Here is a 25,013-nt window from a genome sequence, read left to right as displayed (position 1 = left end):
CTACTTGACACCATAGAGAAGACTTAGCACCACTCATTAGTAACCATCTAGATGCTTCAGGACAGGAAAGAAGCTGAGATCAACTGGAAGCCTCTGCATTTGGGACCATCCTTGTATTTTGGCCATTTGGACACAGTGCTGGACAGTTACTTGGAAAAAAGCTGAAGTTATCAGAGCCATCAAATGTGAAGTGTTTTGAACACAAAGTGAGTGTGTAAACTGCAGAGAGTTCTCACCTCCTCTGGGGGTAGAGTAGCCAGTGGTTTAATGACAGCAGCTAGGGGAACTTGGGACTGTTTGGCCATGTCTGAAGTGCAGGGAATATTGTAAGATGTGCATCTGATGTAGCGGGGGCTTGCGTTACCTGGGCAACAAAGGAGAAATCCCCAGACATTTCAGTACAGGGTTATGTTAAAGACCAGAAACAAAAACACTTTCAGTTGTGTTGTTAAGCTACAGAGGCTACAAGCTTATCTAAAAAACCCAATTTGTTTCCATCTGTGCAAAACTTCAGTTCCAAACAAACTGCCTCTATAACTAACAATATATAATAAACCAAGCTACCACGACTGCAGATCCACTCAACCCTCCAACAAGTCCTTCCTGTTTCACTCCTTCTGCAGACTGAAGAAGGACTCCAGGCAGAAAAAAGCTCAGACATTTCTACCACTTGATTCTGTAGTTTTAGCTGAAAAGCAAAATGCTTGATTGCAGAATCAGCTTGTGAAGTCTAAGGGAGCTTTAGAGCTCCAAAACCATGTGGGAAATTAGAAGATGAAATATCCTCTCCCTAGGAAGCCCACAGACCAGTGGACATCCCACTTGATTTTAAAAAGTTCAAATTATATTGCTAGCAAATTTCAGTTAATTACTGTGATAGAGCTCAACAGAAGGGCTTCACTTGCTGCTTTCTGATATCCCTCTTCATGCTGCTCCCAGGCACCTGCCTTGGAAAGCATTTTTATTTTTGAATTGGTTACTAGCTGCCAAACACTCAGGAGAATCTAAATCTCGATCAGACCAACACAGGACTTGAAACTAAGTTTCTGTTGGTAAAACACACACCCCCAACCACTGGAATCACTTTTCCTTTAAAGACATAAAGACCTATCACTGAGTCTTTGGAGCTTGTGTTTTGTTTGTTTGGTTAGGAAAAGGAAACTATTTTACCTTGATCCTTGACCAAGAAATTAGTTGTAACAAGAGGTGGGACCTGCCCTCTCACTCCAGTGACAAAGGGTTCTGACCCACGGTTATTTCTGTCATCTTCAATCACTTGAATCTAGGATGGAAAATACCACGTTAATATCTGGAAGCTTGGTTACAAAGTACTGTAAAATACAAAACTCTCAGCTCTAAGGTGGTGAAAAGGGGACCTGAGGCAAACATCACTAAAACCAGGAAATCTAAAGCAAACAAGTTTTGTCAAGCAGTTACCTCTCAGTTTGACTTTGAACTAAAAACTACAAGTTGCAAATCATTTTTCCCCCAAATATTTTGAGTGGCAGCTTACTTTGTGTGTTAAGGCCTGATATGAATTCATAAAAGCCAGATAGATCAAGAAAGGATTTTTTTTTTTTTTTTTTTGCAGTATTCTCCTGCGTACTGTTCTCAGGTAAATTAAAATTAGAAACCTCTGTAAGCCTTGGTCTGAAGTTGTACAGATAACCTGGCTCTTCCTTTCTGTTATGTTCCAGAGTTTTCACAGTATGCCTTCATTTCTAACTCCTGTAACTCTGACCTAAAGAAAGATGCTTGCAAGTTGGGCTGGAAATCTGCTACTCCATGGTGCTCAGGAGTTTGTGATTTCCTTGACTAAAATACCCACTGGCCTTTGCATAAGAACAGAGAACTGTAGTTACCCATAGTTTTAACTACATTTCCATGCTGGTGGCTGAATAAAAGCACTAAACCCAGCAATCACTCTCCTGATCTCATTTTGCCACCAAACACATGTGCCTCTGCTTGGAGTAAAGTGGGATTTTGCAGAGCAGAACTTCCATCCTTACTAAAGATTCCAAGTTGCCAGCAGAAAGCCTCCCATAGCACCAGAGAGTGACTCCTCTAGGATAAACCTAGTCCCAGTCCAAAAGTCTGCAGGCTGACTGATGTTGGGGATTTCACTGCTGGTGTCTGCTTTATGACCCACTTTGGCTAAAGGAGGAAGAAGTGATACAAGGGTAAGGAGCCAAATGTGTGTTTTTCCTTCCAATCCAAAAGGTAGCTGCTTTTTTTTCCCCTTTCCTTAGGTAAGATTCTCTACACACAAGCATTAAATTTCCAAATTTAATGGCTGTGTATGAGCACAGATAATGAGAGAATGCTGACAGCTCCCCATGTCTCATATTGGCAATTTATATCTGGAATTAACATCAAAACAGAACAGTTCATCTGCAGTTTTAGAACTTCAAAGCATCAGCTGGTACAGCATCAAGAACAGCATTTGAATTCTGCTCCAAACTGGGAGAAAACATGGCTACAAATGCTCATGCTGTGTGTATGTGGACACAAGACACACACTGTACAGACAGTTATGCTGATGGCTCAGATGAAAATGCCAGCTGGAATCTGGTGAAGGAAATACACTGAGCAGCAGAAAGAAAGGAAGGGGAGACATTCTTCATGATCTGTTTCTGCAACACTCTGCTTTCTATGGCCTCACCATCACAGGAGATTTTCACCTTAAGGTGTAATGTTACTCATTTTGATAAGGCAAGCAGGAGACAGCAAGGAAAGGGTAAAGGATTAAATGATGGAGGGTTAGTGAGGTGAAGTTCAGGCTCTGGGCATGCACAGGTGGTCACCAACACACAGACTACAATCGACATGTACAGCACTTACTGGACTAGGAATTGCATCTGGGTCTATTCTGTGCCTGGGTTTCTGCTGGGGTGGCAGCTCATTAAGTTGCTTTTTTTTTAAAAGAAGAGTGCCACGAATTTGGAAAAAAAAAAACAAAAAAAAGAAAAGAAAGAGAAGAGAAAAAGGAAAAGAAAAAAATAATAATAAAACAAAAAGAAAAAGTGTTACTTCTCTCTATGGAAATCTGTAGCACTGAAATTAGATACATTTGGATACTGGTTCATGCAAAAGGAAACATCAGGTTTGGCAGCAGACAGGAACCCAAAACCAGCCGTGCCAGGATACTGGGCTGGGGCTCTGAACAAACTGCTAACAGAGGTGGTGGTTCACGTGCTCATTTTGGTTAGAAATTGGAGATATTTGCTTTAAGAACATGCTAAAATGAAGGCAACTAACACAAGCCATCCGAGATCTCATTTAGTGGAAGAGAAGCAGACAAGCAGATAAAGACTTCTTACATTCTAAGAAACAATCAGTCAGAAACTTGTCATAAACCTGGAGTTTAAACAGATAACATTTTTTGAACAGCAATAACTTCTGACCAGCACCACATCTAACATTAATTCAAGACTAAGTTATTTTCATAGTTTTGAAGTAAACTGATTGCAAGCACTGCTCTGGAAAGGTTTCAAACAACTGTGGCCTTCTGAGACAGTAAGAGAAAAGCATCAGCAGGAGTGGAAGGAACAGCACAGTACACTGGTGGCAATTAAATTGCCAGGCTCGATACTCCTCATCATTGCTGAGCACTGCACAGCACTGCCTGGCCCTTCTCTGAACCTGCATTTTGAAAAACAATCCCAATCTGAGAAACTCTTCATATGTGCCTGAAGCAGTGCCATGAGTTAATGACACCAAAAAACAACTGACCAACTAAGGTGGTAAGAAAAGAGAAAGGAAAAGCACTACAATCCCCTCTTATTAACCACACTTTAGATATGGATCACACAGTTCACAGACTGTCACCTCAAAACCTAGAATTAGTTCACCTTGGAAACTTATGAAGAAAGAATCCAAAACTGGAGAAACCAGAAAAACAAAGTCCTCAAGAATTCTCCAAACCTAACACAGTACAGAAAAAGACCTGAGGAATTAGAGCATTGATTTGCATAGGCAGTGCCTTTCTTTACTAACCAAGGAAAACACTGCTTCTGGGTTTATTCATAACAGGGAAAAAAAAAAAAAAAAAAGGAAGCTGGATATACGAGAGCAAAACAAGCAGGAAAACAGTGATGTTCTTTGGAATGAGAAACCTGTTTTCAGATTTGGTCTCTGTCAGCTCTGTTTTGTGTAAAGATGCTACAGAATTGTTGACAGTGGTAACCACAGAGCCAGCTTACTCACAGGGCTAGGAATGGAATCTGGATCCAAGCGTTTTGGTGGGGGGGGTGCTCCAGGCTGACTTCCATAATTTGGTGCTCCTGGATAGGCTCCTGGATAGTTTGGTTGGGGGCCCCTCACCTGTTCAAAGGAACCTTAGAAGAAAGGGACAGCAAAATCAAACAGTGGTTCATGCCAGGTATTTTCTCATGCAGCATTTTTCTTGTCATCATCAAAAAAAAAAAGCAAGAAAAAGGAAGTCACAAGCTTTGCAGTTCTGGGGGATTACAAACATTTACACAGGGGTTTTTATCACAGTGTTTCAGCTTAGATCTGTACATCTCTGTCAGTGATCCAACAAACTGATAAAGTCCTCCTTAAAACCAGACTTAAGGCAACACAGAGTTTTAGCTAACATCTCTATTTTTAGAGAAATATGGCCACAATGCAGATTGAAGTCACACACTATGAACATTCCAGTGAAACTGCAGAGCTGCCTAACAGAAAGTGCTCACACAACAACCAAAATAAGCTGATGGATGACCCATAATTCTCAGACTAAATGGAGTTCTCTCAGACAGTTTTGGGTTGTCTGAAAATACAGTAATAGGTTACTGTGTGATTTGAGGAAAAAAAGAAGACAGTCTCTTAATTTCTAACTACCTGAAGTTATTTCTTATTATTTTAGACAAGTTCAGTCAGTTATAGAATGACAGCATGATCTGTCCCATTGGTGGTTTTACAGTTCATAGCAATTTGGACAAGTATTTTTTAATTAATTTACCTGACCAGTTGTGCAAAGCTGCATGGGGGACTGGATTCTCAATCATGACACTTGCACATGATTACCCCAGCTATCCATAAATGTGAGTGATTAAAAACCAGCCAGAACTGTTTATAAATCAGGAAGTTTAACTGATATTACTCCTAAGCACATGCAAAAGGTGCAATGTTCTACAAGGAGAAAAAATGTAGTTTTGTGAATTGAGAAAGTAGCAACTCCTTTTCAACATCTAACAACTCGTCTCAGATGCATTGATTATGCACACTGACCACAAAGTTTTCCAAAATGACAGTAAGGCTTTTCATGATTTTAAGCCTCTACTTTTGAACATCTGAGGTTGCAGGCAAAGTTCCTATTTTGATGGCCTTCTTGTAGCATTATGACACTAATTACTAAACAACTTTTTGGCCAATTAAGCTAGGATTCCCTTAGTTACACTCACTCATCTGAATAAAACCTGCATGACAATTATCCTGGAACACAACATTCCTTTGTTCATTTTGGATTTGTCCTTCCTACACGAGGACAGGGAAACCAGAGGGAAGCTTTGAAGTGCAGCCAGGAGCCCACAAGGAACAAACCTGACCCTCAGTTTGCAGCAGAGAGAGAACAGATGTGTTACCCAGTTCCTGTGGCAGCAGTACTCACCATTCTGCTGGATTTGGTATCCTGGCTGAGGAGGGTGAGTGGGAGGAGGTGGTCCATGGAGGCCACCCATGGGAGGCCCAGGGTGAGGCCCTGCCATAGGTGATGGAGGTGGTGGTGAGGACACATGATTGGGCTGGGATGCTGATGGTCCAGCAAGGCTCTGCCCAGGCAGAGGGGGGCCTGGCATGGGAGGTGGCCTGGGGGCCCCTGCAGGAGGGGGGTAAGGGGAAGGTCCAAGCCCTGTGGAAGGGGGAGGTGGGGCAAAGCCAGGGACTTGAGTAGGTGGGCGCTGCATTGACATGGGCTGGGCAGGGAAGGGAGGCTGTGCCAAAGGAGGACCCTGAAACACAGTGGTAGGAGGGGGTCCTGGGCTGGCAGTGTAAGGGGTGTAGGGAGCACTGAAGGTTTCCGAGACTGGGGGAGCCGATGTTGGGGGACCTGGGGAAAAAAACAAACAAAAAAAACCCCACATCATTTCCTTCTCCCCTCAAGATGCAAGCAACCCCCCCTTGGCTCTATATAATCTAAATACACCTGTCACTTCCTCATCTTCAGATGGATTTGCCTAATAGGACCAACAGAGACAAACCTTAACTGGACACCCTCCTAAATTGACCAGAGCTGAAGCTCACCAAGAGGGACTTGAAACTTTCTTATTTTACATAATCAGAATGTATTTCAGGATCCAGGGCAAAAAACAAGGAAAGCCAGGAGTACATGAAACAAGAATCACCACAATTACAACTCTGTCTGCCTATCTCTTGACCTTAGTTTGTAGCTTAAACTCCACACTAAGCTGGAGCCTCTAGTTTAAGAATAGTTTGGAGCTTCATGGTTCTAATACAGAACTAGCACTTTCTCCACTTACCACTGCATTATTTGTGAGGACAATTTTAGACAAACGTATTGCTCAAAAGGCTGAGGAATACTGCTCAAAATCTGCATCTCCTACTCCTGATTTTCCTATACAGTCTTTACAGAGTGTGAGAGATGCTTGTCAAAAAGTACTTCAAAAGACAAAAACGTCCTGTAATCTACAACAATGGGACTCTAGATCTACTACAACAGAACAAAACACCTAAATTCAGTTTACACTGTTTAAGTTTCTTCTCAACTCCCACCAAAACTCTTCCCCTAGATTCATAGGAGGGTTTGGGTTGGAAGAGACCTTAAAGATCATCTAGCTCCAACCCTTCTGCCACACAGAATCACTCAGAGTCATTTCAGCCATTTCTGACTTACTGAGCCCCTTTTCCTTTTTATTTATTTTTTGCCTGGGCTGCTGCACAGCAATGGCAAAGCACACACACTTTCCAACAGCTTACTTGGGGACAGCCTGGTTTTGTGTTTCACTCCAAGACTCATCCAGCTGAGGAGAAATATTGTTCCTCTCTTTTGTTACCCATGTCCTACAGTGCCTCCTACAATAGCCTCAGTTCTGTTTCTCCCAAGGATGGCTTTTTAGGCAAGGAGATTACCAAGGAGTTACTACAGCAGACATCAACACCCAGAGAATTCCCATCACCATATGGCAAGAGCTAATAATTCCTGACACGACTGGCAGAAATGGAAAGCAAATGGTGTGTTTCTGCAGGCAGGAAAGCTCACCATAGCCCAGTCCAGCTGGGGGAGGAGCAGAAGCTGTGGTACTGACAATTGTCATCCCTGCCATGTGGTTGGTGAGCTGCTGTACACTGGCTGGAGGGGGACCGTATTGCTGGCTGGGTGCTGAGCGTGGCAGGAAGGGCTGGGAGGCAGGTGGCCTGAGAAGGAAGATGAGAAACTTGACTGGGATCCCCATGACACAAGCAGTTACAATTCTCTGAGCCTTTTAGAGCTGTTCTATTACACAAACATTTAGCTGGGTGTCAATTATTTACAAGAAGCACTGTAGCTCAGTTTCAGAATAATTACATAGCCCATGTGGATCTGAATTCCTTTAATAATAAAAACAAATATATTAGTTCTTAAAATACAAATTCTATGCCTACAGCATTTTTTTTAGCTAATTTCATTTTAGTTGTCACAACAAACCAACCTTCCCCCATAACCTGTAACTGAAATGAAGCAGTGAGGACTGGCACAGTGATGGCAAGATCCTTCTGGAGAAGATGCCCAGGAGCTTCTGATGATAATTCAGGGATCCATAACAGATGGAACAGGGCCCAGAATCAATACTAAGGAATTGTCCAACAATGACAGGCAGCAGCATGCTCCAGGGAGAGATAATTCACAGTGACAAGGAATCACATACTATGGCTGGCTGGGTGTAATTGTTTTAAAACAAGACTGATGATAGCAATAAAGAAAGTCAACATCCACCACAGGAAAAAAACCCAACAAATATTTAGTTTGTTTTAGAAGCTAAAAGGTCTAGATCTAGTACAGTTATACCAAGACAGGCCTTTGTGCTTACCTCTGCACTGGGGCTGCTGAGGTTGGGATCCCATTCTGTACATCTCCATGTCCAAACTGATTGTATGCTCCAGAGGCTGGAGGGGGAGCTCCAGTTGTTGGGGGAGCTCTTAATGAACCTACAGACATAGGGGGTTAAAAACAGTTTTAATTTTTTTTAATCACAAATTACTCTCTGAAACCACACCATGAAAAACCCAGGAAATGAAAAGAAGTGCAGAAACAGTGGTGGCCAAATTGATCCATCAGTAGCCCACAAGAAACAAATAATTTCTACAACTATATTAGAAGCAGCAAAACTGGAAGCACAAATATTTTTAGCCAGTGCCAACAATCTCCATGCAGAGCAAGTAGAAAGGATGTACTGTGAAGGGTCAAAAAAAGACAACTGCATCTTTTGATGAAAAAAAGACCATTATCTCCTCGTTAAGGTATGAAATTCTTTCCCCTCAAAGTCTAATTATTTTCATCCAGACCAAGGAGAGGACTCACAATCAGACCTAATGCTCATTACAGCTCAGTTTTCCCTACTTGAAGGGTAAGCAGGTTATGTGAGTAGATTTCCTTTTCAAAAAATTCCCAAAATTTAACTCCATTTTCCTAACTGAACTGCTTTTACATATAACATAATGGGGAGGGGAGAAGAGGGGGCATCACAGACTCTTCTTTCCAACCTCTCAAGGTTGGAGGCTAATATGACTAGAAGGAAAAAACCAGTATTATTTCTAGGAGCATTTCTAATTCTTCCATCTTGATTGCTAGCTTGGCTAAAATATTTCTTCCTTCAAGCCACTGCTTTTAGAAACACAACTACTCCTAACATATATTTGGTTTCTATGCTATAGCCAAGGAAGCTAAAAACTTATATTTCCCCCTAAATAGAAGCCTATGTTACAAAAGCCTTGTGATTTCTAATAACAACCTCCTGGTGCCCAGGGAAATTTTTAATTTGTGCATGGCAATCCTATCATTTCAAACCTTTTAGTTGTTTTCAAACCTTTCAAATATTTTAGTTCCCTCTCAAATAGGAGACTGCATCCTTTCAAACTAAGGATTCACCCTGACAGAACCTGAATGAGCTAATTCAGATTTTGAAAGCAGAATGCATTAGTCACAGGTAAGGTTTTATCTATGGATCTGCAGGCATAAGGGATTTCCACCAGGATTATTTCTCCATATCCTATTTATGTTTCTGGAGTGCTGCCTGGAAATAGATTGGGAAGTGTCCCACCCACCTCTGCCTGAATAATCAGGTACCCACACCCCTGAGATGAAAACCCATATCAAATGGGAACTCAGCACAGACACTCACACAGAAAGGACACCATTTACCTATGAAATTAGGTGGGAGAGAAGAAGTGTCAGAGTTGATAGATACAGGAGAGCCCTTCGAAGGGAACCCCAAGGAAGGGAAGTAACCTGGAAAGACAGAACACACCAGTAAATCAAGCCTGAGACCTTAATACAAGCCTCAACAGTACTGGAAACTGAGGCTATGTAAAACAACCCAGCAGCAGCCTCATTGTCACTGGTTTTCAGGTAACTGCAACTGCACTTTCAGCTCCATGATCTCATGAAAAGGAAACCAACAGACTGACTGACAGACTGCTGAAGAATTGTCCCAGTTCTTTCAATATTCTCTGAGCAAGCAGCAGCTATTTTCAGTGCTACTTTCATAACACAGGATTACACTTTGGTCCCAAGCAAGCCCATCACTGGCACAGCATTAAAAATGTTTCCATTAATTAGAGCTGAGGTTTGTCACCTATTTCAGATGTGAAAGACTCCCTGACTGAGGATGGTACCTGCTCCCAACACTTCCCCACCCAGTCCTCCAAACAATTATTTAAAAAAAAAAACCCTAAGACAACTGCTTTGAGGTGTTCACTAAATTCCTGTTACTCTGAAATGAATCCTCTCTCCTCTACACCATGGAGCTACAGCAGGTGTTGCTATGAGGACAGGCAATAAACATGACGTTTATTGGGGAGGGAAGATAATTGTCACTGTCTCCTTATCACCCCTCAGCTCTCTGAGATAACACAGTTTGTCTGCCAGCCCCTTCTGCCTGGATGTCACACTCAGCAGCTACTAACAGGTCAGCTTTGGGCTGCTGTGACAATGCTCTGAGTTTTACATTCCTTCCTTCTAAAGACAAGAATCCTGGATTTATAGTATCAGGTCCAAAATGCACAACCTGACAACTGAGATTTCCTTAATACAGTCTGCTGAACCTAGGAAGGATGGTCTTGCAAGAAAAGATGGGAATCTCCCCAAGCCATGAGTGGCCTTTGCTTGATATGAAGTATCAATGAGATTCTCCTTAAAAGCAGTGCAACACATTTTTATTCTCCAAATGAGCTCAGCTTCTTGCCCTCAGTACCACACTTCCTTTCAGACATCTCTGGCACAAACACAATCTGCCCTTTCTAATCTGCACAAGTTCACATCCACACTATGAAGCTTTCTAAGTATATCCTCACTGAGCTGTCACCAACTGAATTTGGGTTGTTCCAAAATTAAAGGAGGCACACCAGAAATAATTATGAAGGAAAGAATTGAATTCCCTTAAAAAGAAATGCTTTTCAGATTTGTAAAGTCTGAAAATTCTCAAGGTATCTGCTGGAAGATGCTGATCACTTTCTTTTCATAAATGTCCTAGCACTCTTCACACTGCTAACAGCCAAAACCCTGTTAACTATAAATAGCTGCACTGATGAAACTTTTCCAAAAATTCTGCAATCTTTGCCCTTCCTCACTCTCCTCTCCCTCACTGAAGCAAGTCCAATTTCTCCCCATTCTTTCCAGAGACAGAAAACACAAGTCAGTGAATGGCTACATTGAGCAGCCACACAGAGAGCTCAGTGGCTGAGCTCTGCCTGCCCAGGAAGCTGGGTTTTTTCCTCTGCCAGTGCTGATTTTCATTACTTTTTAGAGGAATTTAAACCCTCAGTGAAATTAATTCAAAACTCACAGATTAAAAATGCTGTTGGAAGAGATTTATTAAGCAGGGAGGGGGAAGAGGATTAAGGAAAGAAAAGGAAGATGGAGCAACCAAATAATCCATTCTTTGGCACATCACACTGGTTTTTCTTTTCTTCTACTCTACTGCCCTGCTAACTCCACACAAAAAATCCAGCAGGGTAATTATTTAGCTCCCAAACCTCAGTCTCCCACTTACAGTTAGCTTCCAGGCACCCTGCTTGTTCTAGCCTTCTCACTGAGTTTGCTTTAAAATTCAAGAAGTTGCAAAAAATCCATGATGTACATGGGAGGGAGACTGATACAGAGATCCTTAGCATGGATTAGCATATTCCTCGTTTCCTTGGAATACCAATTAGAAGTTTAAACAAATATTTTCAGAGTGGAAGTTTGTGTTGTGCTTATCTCAGCAGAATTGGATGAATCCACTTTGTTTTCAAAGGCAGAGATATGTCTCCTGAAAGCACCACTATCAACTCCTCTACATTCCAGATGTTTCAGTCACTGTTCATCTCCCACAGCAATTCAGCTTCTCGGAAACAAAAGTTGCTAAGTTTTTATAATTTAAGCTATTTCAGTTAATAATCATTTAAGTTTTTCTTTTGAAAACAGGAAAAACATGGTTGAACTGCTTTGGTTTTGGTGGTTTGTTTTTTAAGCAAACAAACCCAGCAAGTGATAGGATCCTGCAGAAGCAGGGAAATTCTGGAACACATTAGCTTGCCACATGTCCACAAATTTTCTATTGATTTTAAAGGCATTAGAGAAAACAACTCCAAATACACTTTCAGCCCAGAGCTGGATGTTTTAATCCTCCAGGATGGAGTGCAGATCTTTCCATGTAATGATGTAAGGCAGTGCCAATTTAAAATCTGTTCTAGTCCCTAACTGCTGCCCCTCAACAAAACCTCATCACAACAACTGCCCTAGCCACATGTTCCAGTACCCAGGGGGAAAGCAACATGCAGGGAAAAACAAGCAGGCTGGGCTTCTCAACATGTGAATTTTATGAGCTATTAAAGGAAGAGTAAGCACCAACTAAAATGGACAGATGACAGAACAATAACCTCAGAACGTGCAGGGAGAAGATGATTTTGAGCATCATGAAAGCTTCATCCAGAAGCAAAGATAAAAGGCTGCCACAAAGTAAGGACCAGCAACAGGAGGCAAACAGAAAGCAACCCAACAACTCACAGGTTATCAATCATCAAGTTTTCACTGAGAGGTACCTTGTGGAGGGCCAGGTTGTTGATATCCTGGCATGGGACCATTGTAAGCTCCATACTGCTCCCCTGGCAGTGGCTGTCCTCCATAGGCAGGCTGCTGGTATCCCTGATATCCAGGCTGAGGTTGCCCATAAGGAGGCCCTGTGTGAGCTTGCTGGTTTACACTCATTGTATTCACATCCCCAAACTAATCCCACCTGTAAAAAAAGGGGGGAGAAATGGCTTTTAGCAGACAGAAAACCAAACTGGCCAACTTCCCTGGTGCTTTCACAGCAATGAGAGCTCCTGAGATGCCAGGGAGGGTAAACATCCATGGTCATTTACTCTTGCAGAGCACTTCTTTCAAGCAAGACAAATGCTTTACAAGAGCTAGTTAGAAAACAGGACTTTCAGAAACTGTGTTCTCTAATCAGCTCATTCCCTGCTTCATCCTGGTTGTGACATCTTAGAAAAAAAAATACTGTACTTTGCCATTCCCTGGCACACATTCATTCAGCTTCCTGAGGCACCTTACGAGCTCCTCTCACCTCACACAAGACCAAGAGAAAACACATTTCATTACACAGAAGAGAGGGTTAGGTTTTTTGGTTTTTTTTAAAAAAAAGTAGATGATTTTAAGTCCTTGTTATGTATCTAGTTTTCTGAAACTCAAGATGTTCCAAAAGCAGCATGCTCACCAACAAAAGATGTTCAAAAAGGGAAAAAGCTACAAAAAGATGTCACCAGTTATACAAAACTGTAAGACCTGAAACAGAACTCCAGAGACAGAAGGGTTTTAGTAAGTTTTTTGAGAAGTTTCTTATGCAAGAAATTTTGCTTAATTGATGGCTTCCCAATTCCTTTAATTATATAATGAGATTGACTGAATTTATAAGGAGAAAAACAGAAACTGCATTGGGAGGCCACAAAACGAGCAGACAAATTCTAACAATACCACAGTCCCAAGCAGGCAGGGAAGCCACAAAGCCCTTGAGGTGTGCAGAGCCAGGGAACATCTGTTGACAGCAATAAAAGGCTTTACTAAGAAAACTCCAGTTTATACAAAAATGCAAAGTTAAAGTAAAGCAAATAACCAGTGTTGTCCTCATATTTTTCTTCCAACTCTATGATGAACTTGTGCATTAAAGGCAATCTTAACACAGCTGCAACAGCCACCAGCCAGGCAAGGCAAATCCCAACAAGGAACCTACAGCTTAACTCAAGCAGATAACAAGCACCCAAGCTGTTTGCCTGTACACTGATTAGAGTCAACCAATGCACAAATTAGTTCCTCACATTACCACAAATACAATGCCAAAAGAATTATTTCAACGAGTGATAACACAGCTGTACAGCACAGATGCTGAAATAACTGCAGCCCTGGAAGAAAGATCCCCAGAGAAAGAAATTCTTTCAGGTCTACACATACAATAAGGGGAGAAGAAATAAATCACCACAGAGCAATCTATTTAGAGAGGGAAGTTGGTGTAACACATACACACTACACTCAGCCTCCTGCAGCCAGTCAGCATGACAAACATTTGTAGTCATATTAAAAAGGTTAATGTTTACTCTAAAATTTGTTAACAAAGTTTGCATGAGGGGAAATAAATGAAGTTCTATCTTTTTATTCTTCCAACAGTATAAACGTAATGATAAGGCCTTTGTTTAGAAAATGAACTTAAATATTTAAAGGTAATTTGTTCTTGAGAGTACCATATAATGGCATTTGCAACAGCTTACAAGTGTGACAGGTTTTCTGATCAGCCTGCAGCATTTTTAAACATGATTATTAATGATGATGAACACGACAGCAACAGAGTCACTTCTACAGATTCTCATTTCCCACACCACCTTTGACTTAGTTCTGCAGTAGAGGCTGACCTGAACAGCCATGGGGCCAGGAAATTTGGACTTTGGGACCTGCTCCCTTCCCAAATTCCCCAGGTTAACCTCTTCCTCATGTCACCACATTGCAGTCACAGACCTACCCTCAACCACCTCCCCTTCAGTGCAAACATGAGAGTCCCTCCTGCAAAGTAAGGGTACAGGGAAAGGGGAGCAAAGTGAGAAGACTGCACACCTTGAACATCCAGGCAGGGCTTTCTGCCAAGGCAGGAGGGCTGCCTTCTCTTTTTCCTGCCCCTGACAATTGCTTACTGGATTTTGCATGAGGAACTTGGCTCCTGGCCACTGCTTCTACAGACAGGTCCTTCCTCCAGGAAGAGCTGCAGACAAGCTAGCAGCACCCTGCAGGATCCCTCCTGAGCAATACTCATGAGGCAACTCTTGACAAGTTACACCTACAGCCCTGAGCAGAACAAGTGTTTGAACAAGGAATAAACACAGAGCAGAAAAATCAAACCTTTAGATTTTTTTTCGTTTTTCTGCTAAAGCATGATGAGGCAAGAACTCAAGCAGATTCCTTGGAAACCACTTTGACTTACTGTTGTGAGTGGAAGGGATCTTACCTGATGAGCTTTCACTTTACTCTTTTCAGCCTTCTCACCCCTTGAATACTGCCCCTGAGGCAGCCAGCACAGGCTGATCTACACCAGAGCACAAGCTGAAGCCTGCTCTACACAGTGAGGAGGAGGTGGAGGGTCAAGGAGGGGGCTGGAATAGAGGAAAACTCATGGAGAAGCCTGCTGTTGAAGCTGAGGACAAGGCTGCCTCATTATTTCAGTTGCTCAGCTTGCACTAAGTGCAAAGCCAGCAGTGTGCTTGCTCATCACTGATGTGGAATACCATAAAGGTCAGGGCCAAGAGTCTCCAGCTCTGGGAAGGCAGCTGCTACTGAATGAGTCCAGCTTCCTTCTCCTCCAACACAAGTCATTTGCATCAAACAGCATTCATTTTGTCACCATTCAAAACAATGCAGATGTAAATAAAGAATCTGGTTCAGTTGAATAGTCACAGGAGAATGGACTTTTTTTTTTTGTGCTCTGCCTTATGAAATAAAAAAGAAAAAATGACACAAAGAATTAAAACAGATAAACCAAGTGGAGAGAAACAGAGAAAACACTGATAAACTTGATAAAATACTGAGAATATATATTCCTTTGCATGCAGTAGCACATGACCAAACCTAAGTCAAAGATAGTATTAAAACATGCTGCTGACCATCATATTACTACTCACCAGCTACACTACACAGAGCTCAAACAAGCAGGACTCATGCTATTGGGAAAACACTACAAAAACAAGTACTCATGACTAAAAATAAGCAATTTTCTTGCAAAGCACAAAGCAGGCACTCTCTGTTTTTGCTATTCCTCTGCACGAAGGCAGTTGACCAGGGAGGTTTTGGTCCAAATAGTTACACACCTAAAATTCATACTGGAAAGCTGTTGTACAAGACAGACATCCAGTGCTCATCAGCAATGAACTGATGGCAGAAAAAGAGGCAGCAACACTGGATCAGATTGGATTGGATCTCAACTTTTACAACAGTTTCCAGATTCCTCAGTATCCAAACAAAGCAGACTACAGTGCAGTTTTTAGGAGGTTGCTTTTTTCAGGCTTTTTTAAATAAAAAAAAACCAAAACAAAAAACGAGTTGTACACACGAGTTGTTCCAATCAGCAAATCTCTGAAATAACTGAAAACTGCATATTCATCATTTTTATAGTCTGTGTTCACTGTTAATTCCCCTGTAAAACCAAACAGCTTGATCTCATCAGTTCTTGATTGCTTTCTAAAGGAAACACATAGAGGAAAATTAATTTCCTTCAGAAATATGCTAGTGCCTTTTTTCCTTGTCCCAGAGAAATAAAAAGCTTGTTTGTTTCAACTTCTGGGAGGCTGATGCTTAAAAAAAAAAAAAAAGACAGGAGTATGATCACCCCTAGTGTGCTGAAATGTAAGGAAATGTCTCAACTTAATTCCTGAACACAGAAATCAAAGCAATTTCCAAAGGCTGGGGCAGAAGGGGACAATCAGCACCTTCAGAGACCAATTCAGAATATTCCCTAAAGTGCTTTTATTACTTCTGTTCTGCAGCTTTCTGGAGAAGTAGAAAAGTTCTGCTGTTCTTGTAAAGACCTAAACTCTGGAGGGCAGGTGTTTTTGCTTTGGTTTCACCAACAGCTTGACCTGCTCCTCTACAAGCACTCATGGAACACTTGGATCTTTTCAGACCTAAGTAACTCCTGTTTAGTTTTTCTACAAAAAAATCTTGGAAGAGAAGCTCATATACTGGAACTCAGAGACTGGCAGCTCATCTGGAAGCACTCAGGCCATTACAACAAATGCTTCCCATCCATTTGTCCAAATCAATCCAAATGGCACTGCTGGAACTGGCTGCACTTTGTGGTGCTCTATCTTTCCACCTGGGCAGACTCTCACCTTGTCACACCACAGGTAAAATTGTCTTCATCTATGCATTTAAATATGTGGGTTTTAAGAATAGGGTTTAGCACTGGACTCAGCTGAGTTAGGTTCATGGTTGGACTTGTTCTTAAAGGTCTTTTCCAAACAGAACAATTCTGTGATTGAATCACTCCCAGAAACATCTTCTTCAGCAGTTCATGAGAGCTGTAAGACACAGTTTTCCAAATGAAACCTTACAGTTGAATATCAGTGAAAGTCCAGGAGCCATCATATTTTCACTGAAAAGCACTTTCAGGAGAAAAATAGGATAGGTGAGCTGCTAGAACTTCTTGACACAACAGGTACTGGTGCAGATTTCTGCAGCCCAGTCTCTCCTGGGCTGATTCAAAGAGGTCTTTCTGGCTTTAGGACATAAAAATCAAGGTGTGCTCAGTTCTTCTAAAGATGGCCCAAATTAAACCTTATTTTGTTGGGCTGATTCATCATCCTGGGCAAGGGCCAATACCACATACCAGTTAAAAGAGTGAAAGTGGTTAAAAACTGAACAGTAAAAAAAGCTTAGGCTTGAGCTAACCTCACACCCAAGCACTATTTTCAAGCCCTGCTACCATCACCATATTATTACCTCAGGAACATTTTCTAGGCTTTGTTGACTTGAGCCTCCTGTTGGCACTGATTTACATCCCTAACTCTGTAATGAAGCTCTAAGAAAAGATTTCAAAAAGGCCTGGTTTTGGGCACTGCTTCTGGAATCAGCCCCGAGGAGGCAAAAGTCATTGGAAATATGATGGTGTCAAAAACCACAGTGGAAGATTTCTCTCTTCCTTAGCTACCTCCACACACATGTTACAACGTGTGAAGTCATCTGACTCATTTCAGTGAACTTTGCACACATAGAATTGATCAGGAGAATTTACAAGAGTAGCTGAAAGTTTAGAAAAAGAGGCCAGGAAGAGGAAAGGATGAACACAGAGTAAGACTAAAAAAACCCACATTATAACGTTTTCCTCACTGTGCCACTGTGTCCATTGTGCCACTGACCATCCTTCATCCACAGCTCCTCTACTCAAGAGTTCCTCTACAGAAATAAAGATGATGCAACTCCCACCACCCACAAGAAACTGAAAAGTTCAGAATTAGCTTTTCATAATGCATCCTTCTCAGTTTCTACTGTCTTTCCTACTGTCTTTTCAGGTTAGCAATGAATCTTGCTGAACACAGAAAAAGAACAAGCTTTACCTTCACAATTGATCTACTGATAGTAGATAAGAAATTAATAGTTTTTCAAACCTAAAGAACAAGAAACATTCACCTTCCCTCTTCTGCAGAGACCCTGTTGATGATCCCTTCTAATCACTCTTTGTACCTTGCCCTTCTTTAGCCAACCATCAATTCTTTCTTGGATTTTTGACCCTCCTTCTGATAGTGCTACAGGAAAAAAATACAGTCCTACAGTAGCAGGGGGAAATATTCAGAGAGGTGCAAGCACCAAAAGACTTATTAAAGAAATAGTCTTTCAGAGATGTGCTCACTGCTATAACTCAGCTTTAAGCCATGAAATAAATTAGAACCTGGAGTGAATGCCAAAGCATATTAAGAATAAATATTCCTCACATCTGTGTCTACTTCACAGGCTGTCTACAGCAACACAGGACTCTGAGTGGTATTGCTTCAAGCAGGAAAGGGGAGTTCCAGAAGTAAGAACTTTTTCCACACAAAAAAGGGAGAGAAATGGTTATGCTTCCACAGACAGTGTGCATACATGATTGAGTGGAAGTCTCCTTGTCAGGGAAAGGCCCTGGAGTTTTAGGCCACTTATATTTTTATACTTTTATCCACCCCACTTACTCCACCAGAAGGGCAAAAAAGAAAAAAAAAAAAAGAGCTTAAAGCCAAAGTTCCCTAAACCTACATAGGACAACTTCATATTAATAAACAGTTAAGACTTCAAGACAAAATCAGCAACCAGCCACATCTATTCCAGTGGTCTGATTTTACTCTGCTTGTCTATGTACAAGAAGACATTGCAAGCTATTTCTCAGATGGTGATTTCTCTCCCCCTCACCCTCCTTGACATTTGTACAGTTGACTGAAGAACCCTGTAACAGAAAAGGATCTAAACCATCTCTTTATGGATCTGTCACATGAATGGCTATGAATCCACAGTGGGTTCCCCAGTGAAATATTCTCACTCTAACATGTCAGTACAAACATTAACTCTGGTGGATGACTTCTGCTGTGGGTGTGAGCAATTCACTTGTGCTCCAGCAACCACTTCCACCAGCCAGGAAGTTTCAACACAGCTCCAGCTGCAGCCTCGCAGCTCCCAGGGAAGCCCAGCTTGGGTGGCTTTGCAAAATCTCTCTGACGAAGATGTGGGCGCTGAGATACCACACACATACACACCGAAAAAACCCACTCGGGTACACCCCAAGAACACAAAGGGACCACCCTTCATTCCACTGCAGAGCCCTGCTCAGGAAGGGAGCGATACACAACAGACTGGGTGAAAAAAACACCTCGCACAAACACTCTTTGAAAACTACACTCGGGTTTCGCCCGTGCCCCCTCCATCCCTTTCCTCCTTTCTCTCCCCAAGCCTCACGCACACAGACAGACAATCCCTCAGTTTCGCAACCAAAACCCAAGGCTCCGGGTCGGCCTCCAGACGGGACAACCGGACCTCGGACAAGCCTGGAACGCAGGGACCGAAGGGCAGCTCCGGGGGCACAACCCGAACACCAGGGGAGAGCTCTGCGGATTACCAGAGATTAGGGAGAAGGCACGGGGACGGGGGGGTCTCCGCCTCCCCACACTCGGACCCCGGGCCGGGCCGCACCGAGCCGCCGAGGGGAACGCCCATGGCCGAGGGGAGAAGGCCCCGCCGGGCCGGCTGGGCAGCGGTACCGGGTGACACCTTCGCGGGGAAGCCCCGGGCCCATGCAGAGGCCGAGCCCGGCCCGTGCAGAGCCGGCGGGCCCGAGCTGTGCGCCGCCGGGCCTCAGCCGCTCCTGAGGGGGGAAGGAACCGGCGGTACCTCAGGCCCGGGCCGTGCCGCCAGGCCCGGTACCCCCCCCACCCCTCACAAACACCTGTGCGGCCGCGACCGGCGAGCCTCTTCCCCTTCCTCCCCTTCCCCCCCTCCTTGGGGAGCCGCTTCACGGCCTCACTCACCGCTGCTGCTCCCGGGCCTGCTTCCGCTTCCCGGCCCCGCCGCTCGCTCCCTCCCTTCCCCGCCCGCCGCCTGCCACGTCCGCGATCCCCGCCAACCCCCGGCGCCCGCCGTCACCCGCCGGAAGGACCCGGATGGAGCGCAGGCGCCGTCTGTCCCTGCCGGCGCTGACGTCAGCAGCGGGGTGCCCGGATGTTTCGGCAGCGCCGTGGCAGGGGTGGGAGCTGCCTGAGGTACCGGGCAGCGGGGCCGCCGCACTCGGGCCTTTGGGGCGCTTCCCTTGGGCTCCAGGACAGCTCTGAGGGCTTTTGCGGAGCCGCTGTGAGGGGGCAGAGCCATGGGGGTTGTTTTTTCCCGAGGCCCGGTGTTTTGCCGCGCAAGGGGCGGATGGGTGGAATGAAGCCGTGGCCCAACGCTCCGGGGCCTTCAGCTTGTACCCATCGTGGTGGTCTTGGCCGTGCGTCCCACCGGCAGCCCCTGAGAGACCGTGCCAGGGGTGCACCCAGGGCCACTGTGCAGAGAAATGGAAGAATTACTTAATGATGAGTAAGATCTTGTTGTCACGGGCCCACCAGCACCCTGCAGTCGCCCTGGAGGCAAGAAGTTAATACTGGCAAAGGAGTAGCCAGCAGAGCAATGGGGTCACAGAAGAACTGCATCCTTTGAATATTGTGGTAGAAAAGTATCAGAAAGATTGGTACAGTAACTATTAGTCACCAAGAGATACCAGAGGATGAAGTTCACCCTCAGGATGGTAACAGGAAAATACATTTTAAGCCCTGCTGCAAAAGAAGGAGCGTGGGTTTTGTTTCTTCTGTAACTGGGGCATCAAGGTGGCTTGGGATAGCCAGGAGGTCTTGTCTGCCATGGCCCTAAAGAGAAGACAAGGAGGGACCTGGTTGCAAAGCTGCTCTCCTGGCCATTGGGTTGTCTCGGTGTGTGGTGCCCTGCAGAGAGCAGTTCCAGTGCCATCTGTGTAGCTAATCCTGGCTATTCTGGTCCCAGCCTCTAATATGAGCGGATGTCAGGGAGCAGCAGGCTGCAGAGGGAGCACATTGCATCTATAGACAGGCTTGGTTTTCAGGGCAGAGTGTGCTGCTCTCTAGTAACACCAGCTGCACACAGAAAACATCACCTGGAAGCTGGGTTTGTTCAGTTTCTCAGGGGCAGGCACTGCCACCTGATCTTGGACATGTTTGTGCCAGTGTCATGTCCTTGCCTGAACCTCACAGTACTGAATCCCCAGTGCTGGCAGATCTAGGATTTGGTACTTGGATGGCAAAGTGGAAATAAATTTTTGACTAATATGCCTCCTGTTTCCAGAGTGTCAGACAAAGCCCTGGAGGCAGAGGAGGTGTGTGCTATTTTCAGCCAGGCTCCGATGAGGGATCCAGGGTATATGGAGGGGGGCACAGAGAGTGAGATTGACGTGACACGTGTGCAGGACAGCTCTGGCCCCTTACCAAGAGCAGAATCAAATGTCTAATCATAGGCAGAGCAGCAGCTGAGAGTCCAGAAGAGCAGGGAAGGCTGGGCTTGACAGTCTCAGCTCTCCTCTTGTGTGTGTCAGCTTGAAGGAGAAAGTGAGCAGAGGGCCTTTTGGGGAGCTGTGGTGTGAACTGTGAAGATGGGATTAGGAGATCTCGCCTGTTAAGAACTGGAGTTTTGAAGCTGGGAAGAGAAATTATCCCAACAAAGCACAGAAGCCATGGGAGCTGAAGAAGAAATGCTCATCACTTTGTCTGGAGGTGCCCCCTGGGGCTTCCGGCTGCAAGGGGGCTCAGAGCAGAAAAAACCCCTTCAAGTGTCTAAGGTAGGACCTCGAGGTGTGAACTGTGGGGGCAGAGCTGTTCTGCTCAACCCAGATACCCCCACTGAGCTGGGCATCTTTCACTGTCTTTAAGGAATGCAGGAACTCCTTAGTCTTGCAGCAGAGCTTAAAAGGAGAACTTGGGTGGAATGGTGAAGCTGGGTGTGGGGTGGGATACAGGTCCTGAAATAGATGCTGCTGAGGTAGAGACAAGTGTCAGGTGCAGGTCTGCACAGCTCAGACACTTCATGATCTAAACAACTCTCCCCAGTTGTCAGCAGAGGGATAACAGTAGCCACAGTGCAGGAAAAAGGGCTCACATACTCGTGTAGGACACTCAACTAAAGAAAAAATAATTTAAAACAAAGCAACAAAAGCCATATTGTAATTCAGTTCATCTGTCCCTAACACTTCCTCACTGTGTTCCATCTTTCCAAAATCAAGGCACGGATCTTAGGTTCTGCTGATGAAAGGTTCTCAGGACTGTCTGGAATTAGCATTTTTTTATGCTCTAAGCAGTAAATATTGGTTCCATTTCAAGAAGTAAAGACAAGCAGTTGCTTGGATGGGAGGTGAAATAATAAAAAAGGAATCTTGAGGTGCACTACTTTTGATAAACAGCTGTTGCTGTTCTGGTTTCATAAAGACTACAGAGTTGGCTAAAAATTAGGGGAAAAATCCCTCTGTTATCAAGCTCATAACAGTTGCATTAGCCTTGGCACAGTGATATCTTGGGGTGTCTCACTGGAAGGCAGGAGTGAAACAGCAGGACTGAAAAAATGCTTTGCCCAGCTCCTTCTGTTTCCTTAAGCAGACTGTGGCTCTGACAGAGAATTTTAAAATTAAATGTTCTGTGTAGTTGGGCTCAACCCAGGTTTAGGAGTGTTTGCAGCTTCTGCCAAACAGTTGGGAATCTCACAGCTTGGCCCTGAAGTGGATGTTTCTTACATGGAGAAAGCTGACTTGTCTGCAGGAAAACAACTTCTGCACATAGTCACAGAGCTTCAGGTGCTGAAGGGGAAGAATCAGTGTCCATGAAACAGGTCCCTGGCATCAGTGGTTGTGAGGAAAATGGGATTTCCAGTGGCCAGATAAACTCTGGCTTAGCAGAAGAGAAGTACTGGTGCTTTGGTTCTGATAGCTAAACCTGTTTGGGCAGAATGGGGAAAGGACAGAACAAGAATGTGGATGAATCTGGAGAATATGTGCCAGGAAATACAGGTATGAATATCCAGTTGGTGCTAGGAGGTACTCAAGAGGATACAGCTGGTGGCTCAGGGGATTCCAGTGCTGTCATTTTAGGCAATTTCAACTTATAGACTAGAAAAGTCAGAGTAGTAACACTAAGGAAAGATGCTTTTCCACTGATGCTGAGTCAGATTGTTTCTATACATCTTTCTGGATGAAAAAAGAGCAACAAAAAGCTGGTTTGGGCCTAGTAATCAGTAAGTTGTGTATCAATAATGTATCTTGTAGTTATGTAGAGATGCTGGAATTCCTAGACCATCCCTAGGATAATGGTCTCTTCATCTTCTGCTTCCTGTTTCCTTTTAGGTCTCTTGCAGGTGTTTCAGAGGAAGTGGTAAACTTTACCACTGCTTATTTCCCAGAAATGCAGTGTGGAGGGAAGGTCTTTCACCCCAGCTGATTGATCAGCATGCTCTCTGATGTACATAAGAGCTGACATTCCTGGTGGTTTACCAGGAATAATTATTTGTGAGCAGCTAGTGCTTTACTCATCTGACCAAATCTTCCATGTTTTCCTCATGAAGATTTGATAACATCAAGCAGCCAAGGGTTCCAAAATGTTGCACACAGTGGGATTTCCTGTTTGAGTTGCTCTTGTTGTGTTACAAATTCTCACATAATTCCTCATCTCCCATCATCAGTTTACAGCCACAGCTCTTCTTGCCTTTCTTCTTCCTCAAGTTTACATCATCATAATCTTTGCATTGCTTCTGTGTGTGGAGACCATGATGAAGTCAATCAGTAATTGCTGGTCTTGGTATCTTCTTTTTTCTGTTTTCCTGAAAATTCTTCAAGTTTGGTGTATGCTTTTTCCTTTTTTTTTAAATTTTATTTCTTTTTGAGACGAGGTGGTGTTTAACAACATGACAATGTTTTCAGCATTAGTTTCTATCCTCTTCAAATACATTCTTGGGCCACAGCTGGATGGTTCTGTTCTCTCATAAACTGTTCACAATAAGAACTGAAATTACTGGCTTCTTTCAAGTTGCAGATAACTCAGAATGTAGTGAGCATATGCATTTTAAACTCTCCTTTTTAGCACAAGGTATTCAACTGGCAGCAAATAAAGCAAATAAACATGTTGGAAGTGGGGGGTGAACCCATTTTTTTGTAGACTGAAAGGCTGCCCAGCTGTGGTTTAAGCCATTTGACCAAGCAAGGTGTTGATTCTAAACCTCAGTTCAGGCAACACAAAGGGGGAGAGAAGCAGCTGGGTCCTCACAGACTGGATCCAGTTGCCACAGAGCTCCTGTACCATCCAGTTCCCTGTGGCTTATGGGGTCAGGGACACACCTGGAGCAGGATGCTGGAATTACACACCTTGTGGGCAGCCTCTTGGGTCATACAGAACTTAAATCTTAAACTTGCCTCCAAGAGCACATACTGACTGCTTTGTCCCACCCAAACAATGTGCAGTGTCTGGGTGCTAAAGATGCCAGGTGTCTACATGAGAGACCATACTGATGTGTGTGTGAAAAAAGAGGCATAAAAATTCAGCCTCACAAAACCAGACACCTTTAGAGTGAAAGGTGAGGCAGAAGAAGCAGCAAAAGAAAAGTTATTAGTGTCAGGGTGGCCCCCAGTGAGAAAGAATAGATGATGTTTACATTAGGGTTGTACTAAAATATCAACTCAATAATGAGTAACCTGAAAGAACAGCAGACATTGCTATGCTCAAAGGGCAGATACATAGCAGATCAAACAGCAGCAGAGTATCAAACATGGATAATTCTGCAGAAATTAGGAAGGACTGGAGTATGGAGAAACTAGAGAAAAAATATAGGGGAAAATAAGGAGTAAAGAACACAAAAAAGGGAGGGGAAAAAAATCTCCATTTTATTCCTAGTTACAGCAATGTCCTTTTAAGTTAAATCAGTCAAACTACTGTGCTTCATATTTGGCTTACTGTGATGCCTAAGGAATCCTTTACCTCTTATCTAATTTATAAGCAGATAGAGTGCAGTGGGACTTTACACTCCCCCTTACCCAAATAGAGCTGATTTGGTACAGCTCAGTAGCTGTGCTGCACAGCAAATACTTGGGCAGAAACACTCATCAGAAAGCAAGCAAGCAGGCATGCAAGCAGGAAACAAAAAGCATGTAGAGATGGCAAGATTTTTCTTTTAGAATAATTTTTTTCTCTTATTTTGAAAAGGCTGAGGGAAAAGCAGATGGTCCTGATCTGTACAGCATTCCTTGCAAGGAGAAGCTATAAGGAGAAAGCTCACCCATTTC

The 25,013-nt window shown here is 43.7% G+C and overlaps 2 protein-coding genes across 7 annotated transcripts in view; one reads left to right on the top strand and one right to left on the bottom strand.

The window, feature by feature from the left end:
- SEC24C (SEC24 homolog C, COPII coat complex component) overlaps window positions 1-19,781 on the bottom strand; it is a 34,257-nt gene extending 14,476 nt beyond the window's left edge. The window contains exons 1-10 of one of the 5 annotated variants that reach the window (XM_030452786.1): window positions 19,723-19,781; window positions 12,241-12,434; window positions 9,362-9,448; window positions 8,031-8,148; window positions 7,223-7,377; window positions 5,615-6,052; window positions 4,207-4,337; window positions 2,842-2,910; window positions 1,171-1,282; window positions 237-364 (exon numbers count right to left, since the gene is read on the bottom strand). In XM_030452786.1, the coding sequence (XP_030308646.1) occupies window positions 237-364; window positions 1,171-1,282; window positions 2,842-2,910; window positions 4,207-4,337; window positions 5,615-6,052; window positions 7,223-7,377; window positions 8,031-8,148; window positions 9,362-9,448; window positions 12,241-12,406 (1,404 nt within the window). In that variant the 5' untranslated portion in view covers window positions 12,407-12,434; window positions 19,723-19,781. Of the gene's footprint in view, window positions 1-236; window positions 365-1,170; window positions 1,283-2,841; window positions 2,911-4,206; window positions 4,338-5,614; window positions 6,053-7,222; window positions 7,378-8,030; window positions 8,149-9,361; window positions 9,449-12,240; window positions 12,435-19,313; window positions 19,331-19,722 lie in introns of those variants that run through there. The other 4 variants (XM_030452787.1, XM_030452788.1, XM_030452789.1 and 1 more) reach the window with 4 other exon arrangements.
- A 1,468-nt stretch (window positions 19,782-21,249) lies between these two features.
- Window positions 21,250-25,013, top strand: part of SYNPO2L (synaptopodin 2 like) — a 30,714-nt gene continuing 26,950 nt past the window's right edge. For both annotated transcript variants that reach the window (XM_030453597.1, XM_008503998.2), the window contains exon 1: window positions 21,250-21,533. In XM_030453597.1, the coding sequence (XP_030309457.1) occupies window positions 21,429-21,533 (105 nt within the window). In that variant the 5' untranslated portion in view covers window positions 21,250-21,428. The remainder of the gene's footprint in view (window positions 21,534-25,013) is intronic.

The sequence above is a fragment of the Calypte anna genome, chromosome 6, assembly GCF_003957555.1.
Source record: "Calypte anna isolate BGI_N300 chromosome 6, bCalAnn1_v1.p, whole genome shotgun sequence".
In the NCBI taxonomy this organism is placed as follows: Eukaryota; Metazoa; Chordata; class Aves; order Apodiformes; family Trochilidae; genus Calypte; species Calypte anna.
This window is presented reverse-complemented; position numbering and strand designations above follow the sequence as displayed.